Here is a 24,676-nt window from a genome sequence, read left to right on the forward strand (position 1 = left end):
CATATCACAAAATTCCAGTGGATGTTTCTAATAATCCACAACAATTTTGTAGCTTGTGAATCATAACCGAGCCGGTGACGCAGAGTATGATATTTAGCGGTACCTGCGCAGAGTCAGGTATTTAGGTAGTAACGAAGGGAAATCTCTTTCTCGCACCATGGTGATTGCTCTGGCAGGGCATGATCAGGGCATGCTCGAAAACCCTCTTTACACACACCTTGATCGCTTCTCTTCTGTTATGTCTCGCTGATGCCCAGATGCATACACCTTCTTCTCCGCCCATTTCGCTGCGTACGACGCTATTACAATGCGTTTTTTTTTCGTCGCCTCCACAGCTTCACGGTGCTCGCCACTAGTACACCCAACCTGTCGTATTGACTTATGCAGAGACTACATAGAAATGAAGTGATAAGAAGTAAGATGTAGAAAGGAGTTTAAAGAATCTATGCAAAGTAAGGACACAAAGTCGCAGTACATACAATTGCTGCAGTTGGAAGTTGAACATTGAACTCGTTGAAGGACATTGTGACGAACATATACTTTTGTGCTGCAGGTTTATATAGAACAGATACGACGGAAAATATGTTAAATTATGGGATATGTGATAATATATGCATGTTAGCACTTTTTCTGCATCATGTTTTTGTTATAATCCTTACAAGTGTGGAGTTTGTCATGTGAGGTCAACTTAGATCACGCATACCACTCTTACCACTAAGAATATCACCATTTGGTGTGCTTCTGATGACATATCTTTCAAGTTAGAACTTGTTGCGTCAACTCGCTCTTCACTTCCCACTCCCTTCTAAATTCGCGAGTTCCTTCGCGAAGCGAACATGGCACGCACCGTTGCTTCGAAGCTACTAGGGAGAAGGGGTCTAGGTGATAGGGTCAGCAGTCAGCACTCAAAGTACTCGAAGCGAACAGTGGAGAACATTTCACTTCTTGAATATCCGTGCTCAAGAATTGAAGTTCTAAGCAAATCTATCCTCAGATCAGTGTTGCAGAAAGTCACTTTTGCTGTACTTACGCGTTTTGTATTGCATTGAAAAACGATTAGATGCGAATCTGAAGCTGGTAAGAGAGTGGAAAGCAGAGAAATGGCATGAAACGGCCTCATAATAATAAAGAGTGGAAAGCACTGGAAGTTGGAGCGAGGTTGCTGCGCTCCAACGTGGCTCGCCGCGACACAACCGCGGGAGCAAAATTTGCGCCCCTAGTGTATTTTGTTGGCGTGTAATTATTCGAGTTACTAAGCATAACAAGCTCGTGTCTTGTCCTTATTGGTGTTGTACTTCCGAACGCTACTTAGCTGCACTCAACTGTCACCATGTTCTTTAGTTGTGGGGTTCAGTGGCGCTCTAAGTTCTGGAAGTAAATAACTAAATGAGTGGGAGCCCTAAGACATAAACATTTGCATTGGAGGATCTATGGCATGTAAACTAAAGCTACTAAGAGAAAAAAGTAAAATAGTGTCTAAGATAAGTTGCGCTACTCAGTGCCCCGCTCCCTCCTCTTCAACTGCATTTTCCCCAACAACTTCACTTAGTCTTGACACTTAATACGATTGGAGTTAGTGCACCCATAACTCCTCAGTTACACTACAAAACTTATTTGTGGCGGTCATTACCGTCGATTATAGGTACTGCTTAATAACTGCGTGTTAGGTGGTGCAACGAAAGAAAACACTGCATATTAGATATTCCCATCCATTTCGGATACCTCCTGAAATACCATGACCTTAATTTTTATTTCTGTTAAATATGAGGTTATGAATGGTGTAGAACAATCTCAATAGTGAAGTCGACAAATATAGGTTCTTTACATTCGGCATGGATTCTTGTGGTATATGGTATATTTATGGATATTATGTTCTTGTCAAGGATTCCTAGTTTTAACCGTTTTCCGACAAGAATAGAAACATAAAATGTTCATTAACAAAGAAATACATGCCGCATGTAAGGAACATGTGTATTTCGATTCAACTATTCAGATTGTTCCTTCCACACTAAGCAAATGACAAGTTGCAGTACTAATAAAACATAATAAGTATCCGTAACCACAATTTATGACCTCTTGATAATGGCACACAAGATGGATCCGTGTGGAGAGTTCAGTGTTTGTATGTCAGTGAGAGAGTTTATATTTCATAACAGTCAAATATAGGGAAACAGACAACTTACTTTCTATTTCCCACTGCACTGCGTTAAAGGCATCACCCCACGAGTCTGAAGTGGTACGGATTTCAGGTGGAGTATTCGTATGTGGTATCGTAGATTAAGGAGAGGGGGGAGGTGATTCCGTCCATTTCTTGCTATTTGGCATAAAAACGGCCCGGAAGATGCGGCCTGCACACTACTTGCGCGCTCCAGTCGAACTCCTTGTGGAAAATAGCGCGCCGGGACGCTCGAAGCCGCATCTTCCGGGCTGTTTTTACGGCAATTAGGAAGAAATGGACGGAATCACCCCTCTCCTTAATCTACGATCCCGTATAAGAATACTCCACCTGAATTCCCTACCACCTCAGCTTCGTGGGATGATGCCTTTAAACTGTGTTTTGAGCGATTTCGCCCTTGCTATGAAAACTTACATTCTCCATGAACGTCCATCACCCAAAGCAGTGATTCGCAGAAGAGCATTAAAATTAGGGAAAAAAGAAGTTTTGACTGGTTCCAGCGTTCGTGAAAAAAACCTACGAAAGCGAGAACCGAAAACCTTCTGCCTTTTATAGTTTTCTTCACGGGGAGGAAATGAAACGGATTTTCAACATGATTGGAAAAAGGACTAAGGATGCTCACTTCCAACAAAAAGCCGTTAAAAAAATGGAAGAGATCGAAAAAGGTGAGAAAATCCTGGCTCCCAAAGTTCCTACAGAAGAAAAAAGGTTTCAAGAAGCGCAAGGAGATGAGAAGGTCAGAGAGGTGAGTAGGGCTTTGTCTTGCGGTTTTTTATGATCTCTATAGTATTTTGAATGAGAAGCTCTTGCTGGTGTTGCGTTTTATACATTTCAGTGTATTAACTATACAAGAAATCATTGAAGCATATGGTGTTCACTTTCTCTCTATCATTTAGGCTTTGAACAAGAAAGATGAAACTTTAATCAACAACATGAACAAAATGAAAATCACCTCAACAGATCCAGTAGAACGATGGACTTCAGTCAAGTTAGTTCTCTTTCTTTTATTTCTCTTTTCTTCCCTTTGTGCGTTACTCTAATGCTCGCTGTGCACCCTAGTACGGATTGTAGTACTGCGTTCAAAGCTCAGTGGCAGGTCCTTCCAAATAACAGTTCAATTTTCCTTGGAAAGGATATTCAATGGTCGAACAACTGTTCGCTTATTTGCTTTTTCTTCTGAGACCTCTTGTTAAGCAGTCCATTTCGTCATCTCTTCAGAATCATCATCTCTCTTCTCTTCTTCTGGATGGGTGTTTTTTTTCATAAACGTTAAATATTTAGCATATTCAAGAATGAATGGTGCAATTTGTGAACGTGGTAGCACTCGCACGATCCATTATAAGTGCTTGCAAGCCAAGAATTTAAAAAAAAACCTTGCAGTTTCTTCTGTGTATGCGACAAAGAACATTGCAGTTTATTGGTTGTCTTTTTCTTAGGAGTTTGTAAGGCATGAATTGAAAACCCCTGCTGAGATTACGTAGTAGGTTTGAGCCAACTAAAAAGGAAATGTGATTGGAAGCCACTAATTTTTATAGCCTTCCTATACTTTCTTATTTTCGAAGAGTCTTAATTCCCACCCTGTCGAGTTTATGTGTTTTTTGAAATTACCAAATCGTCCCTTGCTTACTGTTCGTGTGACTTGTCCCTGCTTATTCTCATTCTACTCTTTTCTCCTTGCTGGATTTTCTATTGTTTATTTGTATTCATTCTTTGCCTCTTACTCTGGGCATGCCTGAGGTTAATAAATAAATGAATAAATAAATAAAATGAGGCAAACTTCAAAGTGAAAGTTGTTGTGGGTTAACATTGATAGCCCAGAACACTTTTGGAAGAGATAAAATGTATTATATCTTTCAGAAATCTACCAACACGTGAATCCGAATGGCTTCACAGAAATGATCCTGTTTGGGAGTACGGTTTCTACGAACCCGAAGAAAAGCGAATACCAAAAAATAAACTTATGTTTAGAGAAGCTTTAGAGGTTGTTCTAGCGTTCCCACTTCATTAGTCCATTCATTAGTCCTGGTTTCATATCTGACTTCTAGGTGTTACGAGCTAGACAAGAAGTTGAAGATGATGAACAAACTCCTGCTGCCGCTAAACGACGGTTTGTAGTAATGTGACTTTGTACCGTCTTCACACTTGGTCGTCTCAAGTTTTCTGGTTCTTATATGTTCACTATTATAAGGATAAAGTGTCAGGCCTTAGTCATTCCGCTTGGGATGCGCCACCACGTTCACTTCAATTCAGAATTGTTTGAGGTTTACATACATGCAACTGGCCTATACAATGACTGGCGGGGGCTATCCAATGTGTCAAGTCAGTGTTTTCATCCTCCCAGACAATTCTAGCACCAAGATATCGATCCCGGAGGAATGAAAGGTTTGGTCAGCGCTAGGGCGGATTCGAACCTCCGATTGATCGTGCAGACAGCGGAACCTCTTACCGACTGCGCTACACCTGTCCGCATAATAGTAATAATAAATAATATAGTAGTAATAGTAATAATTGTAGAGGGCGGGTGTGGCGCGGTCGGTAAGAGGTTCCGCTGTCTGCACTATCGATCGGAGGTTCGAACCCGCCCTGGTGCTCACCAAGCCTTTCATCCCTCCGGGGTCGGTAAATTGGTAACATACTTGTCTGGAAGGTTGAAAACACTGATTTGACACATCGGCTTGCTGACGCACGTCAATGTTTAGGCCAGTTACACGTTCGTGAACCTCAAACGACTCCGAATTGAAGTGAACGTGGTGGCGCATCCCAAGCGGATTGAATAACGCCATAGCCTTTGAGACTTTAGACTTTATTATATTATGTTCACTATTATATTATTCGTTTTTATTTTCTGTTTATTTCCTCCGTTTAGAGAGCAAGCGCGTGCTATTTATGATGAACACAAAGCTGTCGCACGAGTGGATAAGGAAATGCTTGAAGATATGTGGGAGTACTTCCGTCCTTTCGTAAGGAAAGACAAGCAGAAGGTGGGCTCCATAGTTTGGTGCTTTTCTCATTATGGGAATAATTATTCACCCTATATCTTTATCTTTGCTTCTTAAATATTTCAACAAGATATTCAAGTTGATTTCAGGTACTGCATTAGGAACACCAAACTCTTTGGTTACATTTAGATAAATTCTAGGTTGTATCAAAGTTTGAGCTCCAACAACTCCAAGCACATCTGCAAGGTATGTCTGACGAAACGAGTCTGCTCGAAGGAACTAGAGATGGTTTCCGAAAACTTTTTGAACGGAATAAGGATGCGCTTAAACAGTATGACAAGGTAAGAAGTTTTTGTGTTACTTAATACACATGTTTCATAACTAGTACTTTGTTGCCAAATCACTAGTTATGTCACAACTAGAGAAAGCGTAAGTTATTTGTTACCTAATTTAATGTTTTTTACTGTGCAGCTAGATGAAGCTGAAAGGAAGCAATTACAAGAAGCAATTTCGGAACAAAGAAGAGCTGAAAGAGATCGGCTAAGTTCTCGGTTAAAGGACATTGAATACGTGAGTATTTTCTTTAAAGGATTCAAAGTTTCAATTTTTCAAATTATTGACACAAGTCGATTAGAGGCAGCACACCACGAATCTGAATTTTCCACAACGATTTCAGTTGCAACGCGCAGCCCTAGTACACGCGCCGCATCCAGCTCCGCAGCGGTCGAGAGCCAGTGGCTTCTCCTAGACTGCCTATTCAAGTGTAACTAATGAATAGGTTGCTGAAGGGACCAGAACGTATAGATAGAGAATTGTTCTAGTGTTCCTTGTAGGAACTAGAGCGGTTCCCACGCCGTTTTTAGGATAATGAGGGAGGGGTGAGCAGAACCGCCCTTGATTCCGCAATCTATAGTGGGTCAAAACGACAAGGAGCACGGACTGTTGCATAAGCGGCTGCGCTCGAAGCGGTGGGGTGGAGACAGCGGTTGGAATCGAGGTGGGACCATGGCGAACTGCAGAACTGAGTGGCAGTAGCGAGGATCCGTACAAGATCCCAACCGCTATGCTGTACCGTCTACGCAACTGTCTGCTCTTCATGTCGTTTTGACCCAACTATACAACCTCACCTAGCTTTCCCCGCGGATTCTCTCGCCACATCAGATTCCTGGAATGCTGTCTTTGAAAGACATCCGGCAAAAAAATCCTACAAAGGTTTTTGAACATCTACTCTAGATCAAATCAGCCTGAACAAAGAACTTTCGCTACAACGAGTTTGATAAAGAATATCACGACTTAGATTCTTTTTGCAAACACTTCTCCCATGTTTTGTTGCTGGTGTCCAGCCAACATTCGTTTTCTTTCATGAAAAGGTGGTTTTCGTTAGATATCGACCAGTGCTTTAGATTATCTCACATGTTTTAGACATTGACTACGTCAATTATTTCACACATGGTTCGGTCAAAACGACACGAAGCGCAAGCGTGGACAGCTGCATAAGCGGTTGCGTTCGAAGCGGTGCGGTGGAGCATAGTGGCTGGAATCGTGTGAGGATCCTTGCTACCCCCACCCATCTCTGCAGTTCACCATGGTCCCACCTCGATTCTAATCGCTGTCTTCACTGCAGTGCTTCGAGCACAGCCGCAAACGCAACTATCCGTGCTTCATGTCGTTTTGACCCGACTATTATAGTAATCACTTCATTTGCGATTTCTCCCTCTTTAATATCGTAGCATTCATTTCTAGGTGGAAGAACAAACTAAACAGACAGTGGCAGAAGCGAGGAAAAAGGCTGATGAATCGAAGGAAGACAAGTGATGGACCTCGCATTTGGACTGAGTAGGTTGAAAACTTCAGATAGTTCGTAGTTTCATAGGTAGTTCAGTATTTCAGGATGTTATAATATTGTTATAAGCTGTTTTAATTTTGGGATTTTACATTCTTTAAAGTCATGTTTGTTTACCAGAAGTTAATGGATACTTTCTGATTTTGTTCATGTTTTCATATGCACACGGGTATTACTTGTTTAGTTGTAATAAATCTAAAATGAGGCGTATTCTTGAGCGTTATGTGCTGTGGTGTGCAGCAGCAGTGGTTTTAGCCATATGAGAGAAACACTGATAAGTGTGTCCTACCTTTTAATGTGTATAGTCTCAGCATTCATAATAAAATTTGGATCTTCCTCCTTACAGTGTTAGCCTCGAAAGGTGAAGAGAATTGGAAAAGGATCTCATATAGAGAGCCTTGCTGTATTCTCTCGAATATTCGTAGTTTTTACTCACTGACAGATTCCAGCATATTCAAGGAGGGTTCGTTTTTTCGGGCTACAATGAGAGTGGCTGTAGGGATGTCAGGAGGAGTAGACAGTGCAGTAGCAGCCTGGTTATTGAAGAAGAGAGGATTCAACGTCACTGGCGTTTACATGGTCCGATTTTCGATTTTGTAATTGCGAGATCTAGGATTTATTTCGAGTTTAACATCAAGAAATGGCGAGACAGCATCTGATGGTGATTGAAATTACTCTCCTAGATAAACTGGGATCATGTTGAAGAGGGAAGTGTCACATGTCCACGTACAAAGGATGAAGCTGATGCGCGACGAGTCTGTGAAAAGTTGGATATCCCATTTGCTACAGTGAATTTTGTCAAAGAATACTGGAATGAGGTATTTATGTGAGTAATTCTGTTTGAAACATAGAAGTTAAGACGGAAAACAATTTCGTTTCTTTACTTTACTCTTCTATGATTCGAATTTCAAATTTCGTCCAAAATAACACAATCTCAATGTACCTCAGAAAAATGGTGGACAACTATCGTCGCGGACGAACAGTAGTGCCAGATATCGCGTGTAACAGCCGTATCAAATTTGAACATCTTCATCATTATGTGATCGAAAATCTTGGTGCGGATTTTATTGCAACTGGTCATTATGCTAGCACGTCGTTGGGTGATTTTCAAGAAAAACGAGAAACTGGATCAGGTTAGCGATTTCACAGCTGGCCGATCATTGTTGGAGCCAGTGTCACACTGTTTTTGAAAGATTGGCAAGAAGAATGGTTCTTATATGAGAATTCTAAACTACTAGTCGAGTCAAAAAGTAATTTTTTTGGAAAGGAGGTCACTGCCTTGATAGTTCAGGGGGTGTATTCGTTACAAGGATGCTTCGGCAATCGTTACCGAAGCATGCAAACAAGAACAATCGCGAGCTTTATCCTGATGGCGTAGGTGCAACATATATCTTAAATTTCCGACTTGGCAGTGTTTTCCGCCGTTTGTAGTGCCGTTAGAACCGCTAAAAATCATCATTAAACTAATTAAACACCAATAAAAATAGTAATGTCATACGTATTTTCGGCAGGCAGTAGATGTTTTCAGGCATTCGATTGTTGTGTGGAACAGATCCACTTAAGGATCAAACTTACTTCTTATGCACGTTACGTCAAGAACAACTGAGAAGAGCTATGTTTCCTATTGGTTCACTAACGAAAACAAAAGTTCGACAGATAGCACGACAGCAAGGCTTAGACGAAGTTGCCGACAAAGCTGAGGTAAGGAACTCCTATTTTTTTTTAATTTTAATTTTTAATCGCAGTAAAGAATGCCTTTACGTATTTTAGAGTATGGGTATCTGCTTTGTAGGTAAAAGGAAGGATTTTGAAGGCTTCATAGATCAAGTAGGCGCCGTTATGTATTATCAACACATTTGTTTAGCATACAACAACTAAATAAACTTCAGTTTCATTGTCTCCTTCGTTTACAGTATATCGAGCCTAGGACCGGCAAAATTTTAACCGTGGATGGTAAATATATCGGCCAACACGAAGGCGTACATCATTTTACGCTAGGAAAACGAATAGCGATACAGGGATGTCATCTTGGGTACTTTGTTGCTAAAATTAATGCTGCTAGCAACATTGTTTATGCGGTTAGCTCTTCTCTTTTTTATATGTTGTTTTAATCGCAATCGAAAGAGCGGATAGATCAGCTGTGTCATCATGTCTTTATCTGAAGCATTTCCAGTGCGAAGGCTCCTACCATCCTTGTCTGTATGCGACAGATTTCTGTGTGCAGGAACCGCAATGGATCGAAAGGAATCCTTTGTTAGGTAAAATAATGATGACAATCGCATTTTAAATTAGAATACTGCTTGAACCAAAGAACGAAACAAGCTGATTCAGGAAGACATTAAATCTAATGTTGAGATAATTCTTGGTAATCTCACTTTTGGTCTAACCGACAGATCTCGTAAGAAGTCTCATCGTTTGAATTTACGTTACTATCAAATTCTCGAACAAAGTCATTCCTACGTAATGACTTATTTCATGTGTTCCTTATTCGTACCCGCTGCGAAGTGCACTAATAGAGAAGTAATTCGTTGCAGGCGTTGACGAAGCAGTACTTGAATGCCGAATTCAACGTGGCCATCCACCAGTGACTTGCCTGCTGAGACGGATAAATCGAGATCATTTATCTGTACGACCAGCAATTCCGCTTCGAGCTGTCGCTGATGGACAGGTCTGAAATTCTACAGTTTCAGCAATTTTAATTCAAACGTCTTCATTCATAACTGAAACTGCGCCGTTCCACGTCCGGTACTGCACACTAACTGTGGGTGTTACTCTCAAAAGTTTCATTGGCGAAATTGCTGTTTGTTCCAGACATGTGTGTTCTACAGTAATAAGGAATGCCTTGGAGGAAGCGAAGTACAGTGGGTCACCTCAACATTACAGTACAGCTGATGGTGAGAGTCTGTGCACGTATTGCATAAAGTTGTCTGTTCTTATTGTAGATAGTTTCGTTTTTTTTCAAATGTGAAGGAAATAAAAATTATTGTAATTAATTGTTACCTTATTACTCGCAATTATTGTACTGTTGTAAGATTGGTACCAAACACAATATTCGAAGACTGTCTTCCCGACCTTTGCCAGCAGTTTTGGTCTTCGCTGCGAGTAGATCAGCGAGTAATAAGGAATATGATAGGCCCAGATGTGAAATTAGGAATTGTCGTGCACTTACATATGCAATGGGGCGGTTGTGGCGCAGTCGGTTAGAGGTCCATTGTAGCCACACGGTCATCCAAACCAAGCCTTTGATCCCACGGGTTCGATAAATTGGTAACCGAAGATAAAAACACTGACTTTATCATCGGCTGGCCCCCGCAATTCACTGTATAGGCTAATACGTGTTCAACCTCAATGATTACGAATTGCAGTAGCGCATTCGCGCATCCCAAGTGGATTGATACGGCAGTGACTTTGACTTTTGACAATCAATTCGTCTGCGGTGGTTGAAATGCTTCGGTATCGATTAGAAACAAACCCATTATTCAAGATTTTCTATTTGACCACAACACACTTGTGGACTTTTTATCGCATTAATTCATTCTCATTTTTTATTATTCACTTTTCATTCTAATCTAAACAGTATTGTATTTTGCAGTTCTGTCTCCTGGAATACTTATTGTGTGTTGTTCATTTGGAAGAACACTATCCTTCATAAGATGCAGCTATTTAGCCGCTAGTTTCTCACCAAAATCTTCCTCATTGGAATAGCAGAGTGGTGAAGCGGGACAATCCAAACCGTTTTAGATTCAGCTCGTCCGAATAACTCGACATGGAACCAAACTCTTATATACAGTGGCAATGACAACCTCTCATTGAGTAAAAAAGAACAGCTAGCACACTCGAGTGTGTGAGGCCAATAAACGGCACTAATTCCAAACTCTATGAATGGCAAAGGTTTCATCTTATCGGGTATAAAAAATACTCCTGCAATCTCACCATTTCCAAAAACAAGGACGCCTAAACCGAATACGGAGAAAATGCTAATTATGTAGTATAGTGGCGATGACCTTCATACCTCAAAGGCAACAGTATTCAGATGTGACCTGAGAAGAAATCGGCTGTCTGCATCTGAGGTGTAAAATGACCGCAAACCACGCTGACAAAGAATTTTTCTGTGAGCTGGAGTCAATAGCCCCAGAACGAGAGCATGAATGCAAGTGATACACATTACCACAGCCGACTCCCTACAAAAATAGCAAACTCACACGACGTGGACTGCGGCGATTTAGGCGCGCCCATCCAGGTGCGGATCGAGCGGGAATTTTTTGAATTTAAATTCTGACAATTCTGACCGGGTCTGGGTTCGATTGTTCGATGTTCTCGATGTTACCTTGAATTGTTGTTTGAGGTGTTTACGAGGACTTTGGTTGTGGTTCCTGTCACATTCAGTACTCACGTACTCTCTGTATAATTGCTTGTTCCTCGCTTTTGGGTGTTCATTCTTGGTATTTTTGGTCATGACATTAGGATCCAAACATATTCCTATTTTCAATTTCGGGATAAGACGTAGTTGCGGGGAGGGGGGGGGGGGGGGGCGTTGGGGGGATCGGCACTCAGTGGCGCCCTTATTTCTCGAAGTAAATAAATAGATCAATCGGGCCCCTAAGGCCAAAGCATTAGTCTTGGAGGATCTATGACACGTAAGCTAATTTTACTAAGAGAAAAAAAGTAAGTCACAGGTTCGAGAAATGAGGGCGCCGCTGAGTTCCCCCAACTACATCTTTTCCGTAAAGCGTAGTTGGGGAGTTTGGCACTCTGTGGCGTTCTTATTTCCGGAAGTAAGCATTAGTCTTAGAGAATCTATGAAATGTAAGCTAACGTTACTAAGAGAGAAAGACAGAGCGTGCAAAAATAAGGGCGTCACCCTACTCACTTTCTCTTTATTAGTTTAGGAGCGACGGTTTTGATATATACCGGACGCCTTTGATTTTAAATTTTTTGCTGCCTCTCTTGGTGGATCTTTTGCCAACTAAGTAACATACCTCAATTACTTCCTTCTCTTCACATGTTGTCCTACGAGTCTCGGGAATTCTTTTACATTTTAGTGTCACAGCGTTGTGCTATTAGTCAGATATCATATGTCCATACTGTCTCATACAACAGAAAGCTTCCGTCCTCGAAGTTGGCGTTCCGAATATCACGTATTACCACGCAATTTTGAGTTTTAGAACAGGGCAGTAACTCATATGAATATTATATTCTTTCCTATATTTCATCAAGCGGTGAAAGGGTTATCATGGCCAGCATGTGACATAACATTGTTGCGCAATGTTTGGTAGTTTTTTTTTTCAAGAAGAATGTTGAAAGCATTACATAAGAAGTCTGTCCTAACTAATTTTTCTCGGAACTCCAGAGGTTAATGGATAGATTATGAACTAATGAGATCCGCTTCGAATGCTTGGAAAAACCAATAAGAATAAAAGAAACACTAAAGTAATTTCCACTCTTGTTCACACTTGTTCATCTTTTTTTAGTGATGAGGCATGTATTTTGTAAAATTTCACTCTTTTAAATTGATATGTCGTTCGTTGAAAAGTTTGAAAGGAGTATATGCGGTGTTAGACGAGTACCATTTTTTTCTTGAGACAAATTTAGGGTTGAGAATAAGTCCGAGCATCTTGTACGTAGTTGTATTACCGGGAGATGGCGGGATTCTTTCCTTTTATTGTACACGATAGTATTTGAAATACTACAGTAGCAAGTTCGTTCATCAATTTCACCTTCTCTTAAGATTGCGCTCGTCATCGTTGTGATAATATCATCATTTGCGGTGTTTCTAACACTCGAAATAATCAGATTCAAGAAAATGAATACTAACCCTGCTGATGATCACAAGTTTGCCTCTCCCGTGTCCAGACCAAGCGATACACCTCCGTCAAATGTGGAATCTTCACAAAATCAAACAGTAGAAGCGAAAGTGTGTGCTACTTTATGTAAATTTTAACATCACCTCCAATAATGAGAAGAAGGATCAAAGTATTTATTCCAGGCTATGGCTGCTGCGAAAAAGGAAACACCTATCACTGTGCGCACTCGTCGTCACTTTCAACAGGAACTACATATGAGCTCTCCGTCTGATGCTCAGCTATCCCCATGCACGACTAAATTGTTTGGAAAAGGTGGCAAAAAGGTGCTCGCACTATTCTCTTTCTTCAAATATTCTAGTAAAGAGTGCGGAAATGATCTTTGCCCGTCTGACCGCCACACGTCTGCCTCAACTTTTTCTTCTTGACACTTTTTTCCAATTTGTTTTTTTGTCCTGTCTTTTGCTTCACTTGAACGCACTTCACGGCTGTCGATAAGTACGGTCGACAGTACGGTGTATACGTTCCGTTAAAGTTGCGTCATAAGTTGTTCAACTTTGCTTATATAATTTTATGATCCTTTTCTAGGTGACGAGCGGACCAACGGCGATTCTCAGGAATAAGCAGCAAAGTGCAATACCCTTCAATCTCAACGAGTAGAATATCGAAGATGTCCATTTTCCTCGCATGTATAAATCCCTGTCTGTCCCGCTAACTTCTTAGCTTGGTTATTATCATTCGTTATTGTGATATTGAGTCATTTACTCGATCTTCCTCAGTGTCCACGTTTAAGTAGTCTTATTGAAATCTCCTGTGAATTTATTTATATTCAAATAAATGAAAAGCGATTCGATTGTGTGGAAAATTAAGTACATACCTGCAAGCAACAAGTGGCAAGAACTCATTCATTATCGACAAGCATTCATTCCTATTATTCATTGAAGAATTTCTTTTAAGAGTACAAAACGCCTCCAACGCGTTCCTCGCCGATATTTCTGTTTCGTGCTAGCACACCAATTTGACACCGTTGGAGCTTTCTCTCTGTGTTCTGCGATGTCTCGCTTGACGCACACGTACATTTGCACACGTGATAGAAACCCGTTATTTTATAGGATGATATTCCCTCTTTCCATACCGCTATGACACCTAAGCTTTTCTCAACTTCGTTCTCAACAGTTAAAATAGAATGGTGTGGTAGTACTAAATAAAGTTGAGGTCATCTTCATACTCATAACGAACTCATAAAGATGAGGATCTCTCATCAAATCACGTAAACAGCTAGCTCCTGCACCGCCTCACTTCATTTTACTGCTTTATGGCATTGGCGGACTATGACGACGACGCCGTGGGAAACGTTTAACTTTCCCTTGTCTACTTTCTGGTAGCGACATCTGCATGGCACCCCCGGATACGCTCCACTGCCTCCTGGAGCGAACCTGCCTGAGTGGCGCCGCTGGAGACGTGTCACACTATCCTACTGCTTTCGGCGCAAGTGCAGCAATCTGAGACCCAGAAAACAGAAAGATGGAGTGGAACCCGTCCCACCTTTCTTTCTTCTGGCATAGGTGCATCCGTCTGAAGCTGAAGATTCCGTCTAACCAATCTTAGTATTTTTCAGCGTAGGCGCACAACCTGATGTTGTCACGAAACCCACCTTTGCCGCCCACCAATCTGCTCGTTGAAAGCCGTGGGACCCGTCCTACCCCACCTCACTTTTTTCAGGGGAAAAATATGTTCAGGATTTCACCTCAAACACTACAAAAAAGATGTAGAGATGAAAGCCTGACGTATATTTAGACTAAAAAATTTTCTACCCGCAACAGTATGAAAAAATGGGAGCACTGGAAACCTTACAATTGCTAACAAAGAAAAAAAAGAACACAAACACACACAGACCTAAATAGCAAACATAATTCATGTTGGAAAATCACCAACAACAGAAAAATTCTTCGTGCAAATACTGAAAAAGAAAACATTCAAAAAAGGAAGACAAGGATTCAATCTAATGCGAGGATTAGACAAATTTTTATAACAAATTTTCACAATAAATTCTTCTTTCCTTCTTTATCATCCTTAATTTTACCTTCAACCCCATAACATGTTTTGTCTGCAACGAAATTTTGAAAGTTACAAAAGAAATGTTTCCAAAGAGAATGCGATAACTTTGTGATTTTTCAACGCACTAAACAGAAACTTCCAATCCACCTGTGTAATGTGCACACCACATACACATTTGAATGTGTGTACATTTTCGTTACATACACACACAACACCCCACCCACACCACATACAGCACACGAACACTCGTATATATATATATATATATATATATATATATATATATAAGCTTGAACGTCCGGCTAAAGCAGGACTTCAGGCTTATTTTGTTGTTCGCTTCGCTCGCCTTCACCGATCAATAAGAAATAACAGAAATAACAGTAGCGACTACATATTTCTGGAAAACTATAATTGCTTTTTTCTATCAACGCTCTCTTCAATTTTTTTACCCGAAAATTTAAGCATGGATGGAAGATTTTATGGTTTTTCCCTAAACGCTCAGTTCTATAATTGGAGAGCAATCCAGCTTAATTTTACATCTATGTTTCTCTCAAACCTCCACGATTTGGAAACATTATTCGAATTATGAGTCTCCTCTATTCTCAACTAATAGCAAAGAATGATTGCTAATATGGAATAACGTGAATATCACTATCGTAGCGATAAAAATAACGTCTCATGTCAGATCGCGTAAACTGTTGGTTACTATGTATCGCATTTGATGAGTCGTTCGAACGCGTGTTTCCTCTTTTTCAAGGATGTTAGTAGCATCAGGAGAAATGCTGGGAAAAAGATATGTAAAAGAACTATAGAAACGCATTCTACCGCGTTGGGGCTCCCGCGCACCAAATCGACGCAGTGGAACCCGTCTCTCCCCACTCTATAGCTTCCTGGCACCGACGCACCATTTCAACCCAATGGGACCCGTCCCTCCCTATTTTACAGCTATCTGGCTCCGGGGCAGGAATTCGACGCCGTATTACCCGTTTCACACAATTTTACCGCGTTGAGGTTCCAGCGCACCAAATCGACGCCTTAGTATTCGTCTCCAACTCTTCGGAATTTCTTGACTAAGACACACACATACAGAGATGCACACACGTGACAGAATAAGCCCGTTATTATAAAGCATGAAAGCCAGCAAATTTGGAAGTAAACATTAACATAAAAGTTTATTTACTTCACTAACATATGAGAGAAACTAACTTATCAAAGCCAACATACATACAGTAGAGTTTGGTACAATGGTAAAAGGGTAGAGTGCTCGAATATCAGGTGCATGTCGATGGTTCGGCACCTCACCGGTGCAGAGTTTTGCATCATTATGGAGTATTTCCGTGACACACAGACAAACAAACAAACAAACAAACACACACACACCGACTAATTATATAGCATGATATATATATATATATATACATATATATATATCATGATTTCCAAGTCCTCTCTTCTTGAAACCTCGGCATTTGATAGTGTATTTATGTTTTCTTGTTATGCCAACGAGGTTTAGGTGAAACTTTTTTATTGGCCTGACGTTTCGACAAACTCGTCTTTTTCAAAGGCCTGAAAATGGTTCGAGGTCTTTGATACCATGCACATCCCATCAAACTCCTCCTCTCTCCTCGCCAACCTCCTCTATTGCTCCAAGTACACAACGCAAGACCTTAAAAGGAAAACAACTGACCAGTTTCACCGACTAGCGGGGTTGGTAAACCACCCCGTTCTTAAAGACTGTCACCAAGGCGAATGAGATCTCACAACGCAAGATGTTAGCTGGTGCCCCGACGCTAGGAAGCTATAAAATAGGGTGCGACGGGTCCACTGGCGTCGGATTGGTGCGCCAGCGCCAGATATCTATAGAAGGAGGTGCGACAGGTCCACCGGCTTCGAAACAGTGCTCAATAACTTCGTTTGCATGACGCAAAAGATAGATAGTCGCAGCCGTTTCATATCCGTGGCGACTGGGTGACGTGGAACGTAATCTTTATCGGTAAGAAGATGTCTTTCACGTCATTTTATGCTAAAACATCCTTCTTTGATAACTGTTTGTTGAAAACAGGAGGAAAACCCATATTTCAAGTGATGTTTTAGAATTGTGTCTATATTATATAGAAACCGGAGGAGTATTTGAAGCTGAAGTTCGAGTGTTCTCCAAATGTAGAACTGACGCGTTGAGAAAAAAGACTATGAAATCTTTCGCTTTTAGTTATAATATAAAAAGGAAGAAAGGTTGTTGGAGATACACAAGTCCAATTTTACAGAAAATGCCACTACTGTTAATTTTTTTGATTAGTGAGGGGGAGCGAAGCGAACACCACAGGAAGTCTGAAGTCGGGCTTTAGCCGGACGTTCAAACTGGTATATATATATATATATATATATATATATATATATATATATATATATATATATATATATATATATACATATATACGGCTAGACAAATCGTTCGAGATCCGTTATCCTGTCGTTTTTGATCTGCCATGGATAACTGCATTGAATACTTTCTCAGAACTTCTTTTATGAATGAGGTCAAGGATATCATTTTTGATTGAGAAGGACCAGTTTACAGCAACACTTTTTCGTTGCTTGTGTATTCATAAACTGGAGCGCGTGAGTGCACGTAGTAGCGGATGCGATCCAGTATTTATGTGTATGAAAGAGAGGCGGGTGCAGCGCAGTCGGTGGGAGGTTCTTCTGTGGCTGCGGCATGATCAATCGGAGGTTCGATTAAGTCCCAGAGCCAACCAAGCCTTTTATCTCCCCGGGGTCGATAAATTGGTACCAGTCTTGTCTGATAAAAACACTGACTTGACACATCGGCTAGCCCTCTCAATTCATTGTATAGGCCAGTTACACGTTCATGAACCTCAAGCGATTCTGAATTGAAGTGAACGTAGTGGCGCATCCCAAACTGATTGATAGACGCCGGGCACTTTATCCAGATTTTGTTTATCTGGAAGATTTATCCACTTAGAAGAGATTTTGTTTTCGAGTGACTCAGATGAAGATAGTCGCACCTCCATGGAAATCAATGTAGATTATCTTAGCATGGGTGAAACACTTGATTTGGCCTACCAAAGTGTTGCGCGTTGTTGAGAGTTGACCCAAAACTTCTACTGAATTGCATTTTGAATTTTCTTTCTTCTGAAAATTTCTTCTGAGAATTCTTGCAAATAAAGAAAGGCAGAATACCATCACAGAGGAGGTGAGAGTACAAAACATTGCTAATGAGTGCCAATTTTCCTTAGCTTCATGATAGTGGATCGTATTCTCACCGTATATCTCAGAAACATGTTGAAGCCTTCCCTCTAATGTCTTTTTATCCAGCAGGTCCCTTTTTGAACTTGCACCCCTTCTTTACTTGTTATTTCAAGACCAGCAATAACTGTTTAACGCACAGTCCAAGTTATTCGCACGGTGCACTTCAGCAATAAGCAAAATATGTATGGGCCAAATCGACTCACAACTTTGTTTTTTGTGAAAACGAATGTGCCCCCTTCGACCTCATTTTCAGGCATCGGTTTGTCTAGAACGTGTCTGGGGAATTATCATTCTACATCTTTCAAACACTCTTGGATTTTTCCGGTTGTTCCAGGTGTTATTGTTCAAGTGTTCCCGACAACGAAAGGTTTTGGGTGAGCAGTCCATAACTTCGCAGATTCCATCGCCCTCACATTTATTGCTATAGGATTTGCGCTTAGCAAGGATAATACGAGCGCTACGATTTACGATGATACGGATTAATGAACTAGCGATTTAAACTGCAGTGTAGTGTGCTGTGGTGTGTACGTGAGAGAGTATGGAATTAAATGCAATGGATCGCTATAGCAACGGTTTGCGACAAAAGTGGCAATGGTTTCGCGTCCACGTTTGCGATTGTTCGCCATCCATAATTGGCGACACTAATAGCGCTATACTCAGCGTTCGTCGTCATGCGCCTATCATCTGCGGGGTAATCGGCTCCACTTGTGGCAGGCGAATTTACCCGATTTCTTCACCTCGTTCTCGAAATTTGTTCTAGAACGAAATATGTTACTTTTAAACTGCTAATCTTTCTTTTTTTCGTTAGTTTTTTTTTTCAAAATCTCTTCCTCGCTCATGGATTTGATGACTATGTTTTTCCTATATAAATATCTTTTCCAATCCCATTTCCTGGATTATTTGTGACCAATCCACAACAGGGTCTCGAAAGTATGTATGTAGTGTGAAATCTTGGGCTCCGCTACATCCATGCTTTTCCCATGAAGATGTGAACCTTTGTGGTTCCCTCATGAGACCGTTTGTTGCACATTTCGTCCGTTTTTGTTCCGTAGAAATTCTGATTTGTTTTCCGCTTCTTAGAGTTACTTCTTTTTTTTTTGCTCGGAAGAACTCCGAAGTTATTTCGGATCAAATAGGAATAGTAATTTCAAAATAGAGTGGTATATGTAACAAAATCGCAACATTATAGAATAGTAGATAATGTGTGTATTGTGTATGATGCGGCCATTGTAAATGTAAAGAAAAACCTCGGCAACTTTCTCTTATTTGGTTCAGTGCAGAAACAGAGAATGTCAAGGAAAAATCTGTTAAAGCAAGTTTTTAAGGCTGAAAAATGTACGATTTCCCAGTGCATATAGTCTTCGTCCTCCTTTTACGTCCTCTACATAAATGTGGTGAACACGTTGGCGGTGTAAATTAATAGATTCGATGTTGTCGGCTCCGATAGCGAATTGCAAGCATAATTATAAAAATATGCTGTGTCAGAACGTTCGCCAATAGCCTCTTCATTTATTTTTCTCTTTTTCTTCCGCTGCAGACCTGATACCTTCAATTTTTACTCGTTTGTTGTTTTCTCAGAGTGATGGCATGGCAGTGGTCTTGGCAGGGAAACGTTGGCTGTCGTTCTCGCTCGAATACCTTCGCTGTCAGCAACAGCGGTGATAACATTTCAGATTCTTGAAATTGAACCCTTTGCACTTCATTTTGAAGGGACAGTTATTACCATAATTCTCGTAAATTAGCTAGATTTGACGGCGCCGTATGTGCTAAAACTGTTTATTTCTGGGTTCTTTGTCAACGGTAATTTCTTGCGTCGGATCTGAATAAGGTGTGCAGTTTGGCGGCCCGCTGGTCCTGTCGCGTTTGTTGTATTTTAGAGGGCAAATGTGTAGGGTGTAGTTACTAACCTTGCCGGGGTAATGGTATATTTGTGTCGGAGATTTAACTTGTCGTCGTTCTAGTGATATTCCGCCACTTTTTACAGGCTCTTTTCAATTCTAATGTTACGGCACAACTGCGCGGCATATCAAGCAAGCAAATAAGTAAGTAAATGTAAACAAATGCACAAAAAGAAGAGTGGAGCATCTATCGAATCTCGTTGCGACTTTCGACATGCATGTGAACTCCTATAAACAATTACTTACGTAATTTTGAATAACTCTGGTAGTTATAAAATCAAAAATAGTTACTCATTAGTTGAACCAGTAATTTTAAGTTTTTCTCTTTTGTTCTGGAAGCTGTTTTCGAAAATACCGCAGCAAACTTGTCAATTATTAGGATTTCTACTTGTATTCTGTTTGATATGATGTTCTGAAGTTGAATAGAAATTGAGATAATTGGTTTAAAATAGTAATAAAATGAAAATAGAATAAATGAAACAATAAGAACAAATACAAAAAAGTGAGGAATGTGAATGTACATATTAGCTGCTGATCACGCTAGACAACCACAGCACTTACGTAGATGGCTCCCACTGCAGTCGATTTTTCAACTGCAAAAACAACACTCGTCAGTAGTAATATTAGGTTGGTGCAAAAGAAATGCAGGTTTTTCTACCTAAAATCTAAATTAATATAACTCAGACCTAACAAAATTTATTTAATCAATGTAATCTCCATTACAATTAACGCACTTTTGCCAACGAGAAACGAGCTTCTTAATGCCAATATCATAGAAGTCTGGGGTTCTGGAAGCGATGAGCTCATCGAAGGCAGTTCCTGCATCTTTTTGGTTTCTGAAGTGTTTCTCCAGCAAGAAGTTATCAAGCAGTTATCAGTTATCAGTTATGCTTGAAAAAGTGAAAGTCAGTGGGCGAAAGGTCTGGCGAGTATGGTGGATGATCCAGAGTTTCATAGTTCAGTTCATGCAGCTTTTGCCGTGTTATCAATGAGACGTGATGTCTAGCGTTGTCATGAAGTAAGATTGCTCCTTTTCTATTGATCAATACCGGGCATAAACGTCGTAGTTTCTGGTCCATTTCGTCGATTTTCTGGCAGTACTTTTCTGCTGTTATTGTTTCACCCGGGTTCAGAAAGGTTCAGAAAAGTTATCAAGTATTTGTGGACGGCTGCCATGTGGTTCGTCTTCGAGGCTGGTGTTGCCGGCACGAAACTTTTGGAACCAACGTTGAACTGTGCATTCGTTGATACTTCCTGGCCCCATACTTTTTGATATTTCGTGCGGTTTGAGCGGCAGTCCGGCCCAGTTTGAACTCGTAGAAGTAAATTTGTCGAGAATAGCGATTAGACATCCGAAAATTAAAAATAAATTATTTTTAAAAAAAGCGACTTGAATTAAATTCCATATACATATTTAGAAAACTCATATAATAAGCTTTCCAACAATGTATAGTACCTCGTAAAAAGCCTTAGTTTATCAAAAAAAAATTTGAAACTAATAAAAAAACCTGCATTTCTTTTGCACCAACCTAATATATTTTCTTAGAGAGAATGTCGTGGGAGAATTTTCGACGATCGGATCTTTTCAGTGACAACTAAGGAAATCATAAGCGTACTACAGACATACTGCGATGAGAAGGCAAGTTCTCCTACGAATCCAGGAATCTGAGGTACCAGCTACAGTCGAGTCGAAACGACCCGAAGCCCGGTGAATCAGGGTATAGCTGCTAAGCTCGAAATGGTGCGATGAAGCTACTAGCTACGATCAAGGTGTGACCCTTGCTTTTAGCAGTTGGGCTGTAGAGACGATCAAGGTCCCACTTTAATCGCTGTCGCTTAGTCGCTCAATTGCTCAGGGCTTGAGATCGTGCCAACCAGACTACCCCAATCCAGTACACCTGCGGGAACACGTCTGAAAAAAAGGTTTCCCTCTCCCGTGTTCATGTTTTGTGCACACATTGTGCGCGCACTGTTGGCTCGGAGTGCCGTTGTTCTCATCCGCTTCTGAATTCCTGATAAGTGTTGCACATTTTCACACTAATTCACTGAAACTACTTTCCGGTCCCTAACTGCTCTGGTGGGAAATTTCAGTTTCGATAATCTATCCGAAAGCATTAATTAATTTAAAAATTGATAAATTAATTTTTTAAAATTGTTTGTGTTTCTTATTAACAGCGTTAGTGAGTGTATTCCACAGTAAAATGAAAGAATTCCTTGGTTTTCGGAGGATTCTTTTGGAGATTTGAATACATTGCGTTTTTTGCGACAGGGCGTTTTTGCGGCTGTGTATGTGTACATTATAATTGGTATCAATTAAAGGCTACTGAAGTTTCTTCATACAAAGACAAGACATCGGAGCTTCCTATGAACTGTCCATATTTTCGACACACTTGGAAAAATCGCTGTGAAGTAGGCGAACATCAGCAAATTGCTGCTGTTTAGTTGTTACCACTCATACTAACCAACGGATGAGCGCATAACCTCATTGCAAAGCGACTGCATCGATCCACCTGAGTGGTTGTGAAGCGGTTGATAACGAAAAGTTTCAGCGCTACCTTGCTGCGGTAGTCGTCGTACAGTGATCAACAGGTCATGAAATCTGCACTTTTAATCCGTTGCTTTCTCTGTTTAATTTTGTGCATTTATCGATAGCGCAGTTTCAATTACAGTCACCTGCAAATCAAGAAGGAAGGCTTCTTTCACTTTCATTCGTAATAGTCACCACGGAAGAGATACAGTATCCAGAAAAAGTGAAGGTGAGCGTTGTAAGACACGCACATCCATTTAAAGCGTTGAAGTGGAGCGGAACATTTGACTCCGCTGAGACAATTGTACTTTTCTTCTCTTTCTTTCGAATTCTTTCCCACTCTTAAACAGTTGCGAAGGTATTCTCACGAGGAAAAAGTGGGCTTTAGATGGACTGTTCCAGATTCAACGCTTTTCCACACCTAACATCTGAACTTATGGCCGCCGTAAAAACTAATTTATCTAGTTCGGTTTTCTCCTTTTCCTTTCCACAACCTTTTTCTCTTTCTCTGAAAGTTAATTCCATTAAAGTCAGCCTCTAAGTAGTAATATTCTTTTTTTTTAAAACCTTCCATGCTTTCAGCATTTTTTACGTTCATTGTTAGCCACTAGAGTGTCGGCTACAAATATTGCGCTTGTGACCGGCAGAATGGAATTCGGAGCAAATAGACCAACATAAACTTCTCAGATTTTTATCCAAGAAGTTCTCTCTTATGAGAGGTTTTGCTTCATATAAAAATTTTTTACTGCTGTTTTGCCTTTCATGTTTCCTGGGGGCCGCCTCCTCTGGTCTTCTTTTGCTCTTTGAGGTTGCTTCCTTAAGAACATCTACGGAACGGAAAGCAGCTCATTTAAAAAATTTGCGGCAACTTCTTTGACCGTCGAAAAGAACACAACTAACTGAAGAGACTGCCGTTCTGCAATTTTCGCTTTCAGCATCTTAGGTGTTCGCTGATCCATGAGTGCACTTCGGTGACAGAACTAGTTTCTGTCAAGAACAGGTATTTAGTTGTGGTTCTGTTGACCTTTCGTGAGAAATAATTCCACTAGTTAAAACCAATAGGATTTCACTCGAAATTTCTATTTTCCATTAGAATAATTCGCATTACTCTCGTGGTTGTCAGGCGTGGAAATGCGGATCAGCAGTCTTTGTCACGACTATTCCGTGAATAATAGGCCAACATTCTGCATAAAAGCACCAAATGTCCCCACCGCTTTTTTTTGATTCCATCAGCAAATTTGCTCTTTTGCCGATGGATTGTACTTTGCGGTTCGCTGCATTTTGTATGGGTAAAAGGCTTTGGACTTCTATTATATCACGGCCTAACGCTTGCCGCCAATTGTTTTGAATGGTTCGGCTTTGCGTAAACGCACTGAAGCGGACAGCTTACGACTCTCTGTTAGCTGTCTGCTATTTCCTGTTCAGATGCAAGTTAATATTCCATCTGCTGTACACTTGGTTCTTTTGAATTTTTGACGAACGCAGAAAGTGGGATCTCCGCTGCACAGAATCGCCCTTCGTTCGTTTGCGTATAGGTTAGTCATAAGAAATGAAGGTGCAATAAAATCTATGCACGGGCTCTGTTGGTGGACATACCCTTGATTCAACGTCGCCTGGAGCCCGATTATTAGTCACTAAGCCAAGAATGCATGGAATAGAAAAGATGATTGTGCTGGCTTCCACACACATTTAGTTGATGCAACCAGCGTTGTACGTTCCCCCATCCCAACCAGTCTCTTATAATTTTCCACCTGCATTTTGTTCTCTGGCGTGATCTGCTATTTTTATGCAGTCAAGGAAATCTTTGGATGTTTGTGTGTCTCTGTGTCTGTTTGTCTGTGCAGAGAAACTGTGAAAGTTGTCTGCCGCTCTTTCAGTTTTGAACATTGCACATCATCATTCATCAGAACTGCAGTCATGCAACCTGAAGGTCTTCTCTAAAAAAGTAACATGTGGATGTGGTGCTCTGTAGAAATTACATGACCCTAACAAGTACTGAGTTTCTATCAGTTTTTCCAGGTATGTGCGGACCATAAAGTTCAAGAACGGAGCTATGATGGGGTAAGAACTTCAGGCGGTTGTGTTATGAAGGTAATTCAATGTCTCGCACACTTTTTGCTTAGATGGGACTGGCCACTTCACTGTGTATGCAACCGTAAACTGCGAG

The 24,676-nt window shown here is 40.7% G+C and overlaps 5 protein-coding genes across 7 annotated transcripts; 4 read left to right on the forward strand and 1 right to left on the reverse strand.

The window, feature by feature from the left end:
- Window positions 1-2,750: 2,750 nt before the first annotated feature.
- RB195_001955 (uncharacterized protein) lies at window positions 2,751-6,930 on the forward strand (the record flags this gene model as incomplete). Of its 2 annotated transcripts, XM_064198975.1 has the most annotated exons (9): window positions 2,769-2,921; window positions 3,073-3,164; window positions 4,034-4,087; window positions 4,145-4,157; window positions 4,222-4,283; window positions 5,043-5,157; window positions 5,316-5,456; window positions 5,587-5,685; window positions 6,859-6,930. In XM_064198975.1, 9 exons carry the CDS (start codon window positions 2,769-2,771, stop codon window positions 6,928-6,930), a joined length of 801 nt encoding a protein of 266 aa, XP_064054856.1. The 2 variants fall into 2 exon arrangements, with proteins under 2 accessions (XP_064054855.1, XP_064054856.1); XM_064198974.1 differs by having other exon boundaries at window positions 2,751-2,921; window positions 4,034-4,157.
- A 511-nt stretch (window positions 6,931-7,441) lies between these two features.
- On the forward strand, window positions 7,442-9,850 carry RB195_001956 (uncharacterized protein; the record flags this gene model as incomplete). Its single annotated transcript, XM_064198976.1, has 9 exons — window positions 7,442-7,537; window positions 7,642-7,784; window positions 7,907-8,091; window positions 8,487-8,659; window positions 8,729-8,785; window positions 8,872-9,036; window positions 9,132-9,216; window positions 9,493-9,626; window positions 9,770-9,850. 9 exons carry the CDS (start codon window positions 7,442-7,444, stop codon window positions 9,848-9,850), a joined length of 1,119 nt encoding a protein of 372 aa, XP_064054857.1.
- Window positions 9,851-10,852: 1,002 nt separating this feature from the next.
- Window positions 10,853-11,123, reverse strand: RB195_001957 (uncharacterized protein; the record flags this gene model as incomplete). Its single annotated transcript, XM_064198977.1, has 2 exons — window positions 10,853-10,912; window positions 10,971-11,123. The coding sequence occupies 2 exons, from the start codon at window positions 11,121-11,123 to the stop codon at window positions 10,853-10,855; spliced, it is 213 nt and encodes a 70-aa protein (XP_064054858.1).
- Window positions 11,124-12,761: 1,638 nt separating this feature from the next.
- On the forward strand, window positions 12,762-13,419 carry RB195_001958 (uncharacterized protein; the record flags this gene model as incomplete). Its single annotated transcript, XM_013444620.2, has 3 exons — window positions 12,762-12,872; window positions 12,945-13,085; window positions 13,348-13,419. 3 exons carry the CDS (start codon window positions 12,762-12,764, stop codon window positions 13,417-13,419), a joined length of 324 nt encoding a protein of 107 aa, XP_013300074.2.
- Window positions 13,420-16,586: 3,167 nt separating this feature from the next.
- Window positions 16,587-24,668, forward strand: RB195_001959 (uncharacterized protein; the record flags this gene model as incomplete). 2 transcript variants are annotated; one of them, XM_064198978.1, is made up of 6 exons in its annotated part: window positions 16,587-16,655; window positions 18,338-18,458; window positions 22,652-22,738; window positions 24,387-24,454; window positions 24,529-24,570; window positions 24,633-24,668. In XM_064198978.1, 6 exons carry the CDS (start codon window positions 16,587-16,589, stop codon window positions 24,666-24,668), a joined length of 423 nt encoding a protein of 140 aa, XP_064054859.1. The 2 variants fall into 2 exon arrangements, with proteins under 2 accessions (XP_064054859.1, XP_064054860.1); XM_064198979.1 differs by lacking the exon at window positions 24,387-24,454 and having other exon boundaries at window positions 16,587-16,627; window positions 18,419-18,458.
- Between the last annotated feature and the right edge of the window lie 8 nt (window positions 24,669-24,676).

Source organism: Necator americanus, chromosome IV (assembly GCF_031761385.1).
Source record: "Necator americanus strain Aroian chromosome IV, whole genome shotgun sequence".
NCBI classification, from domain to species: domain Eukaryota; kingdom Metazoa; phylum Nematoda; class Chromadorea; order Rhabditida; family Ancylostomatidae; genus Necator; species Necator americanus.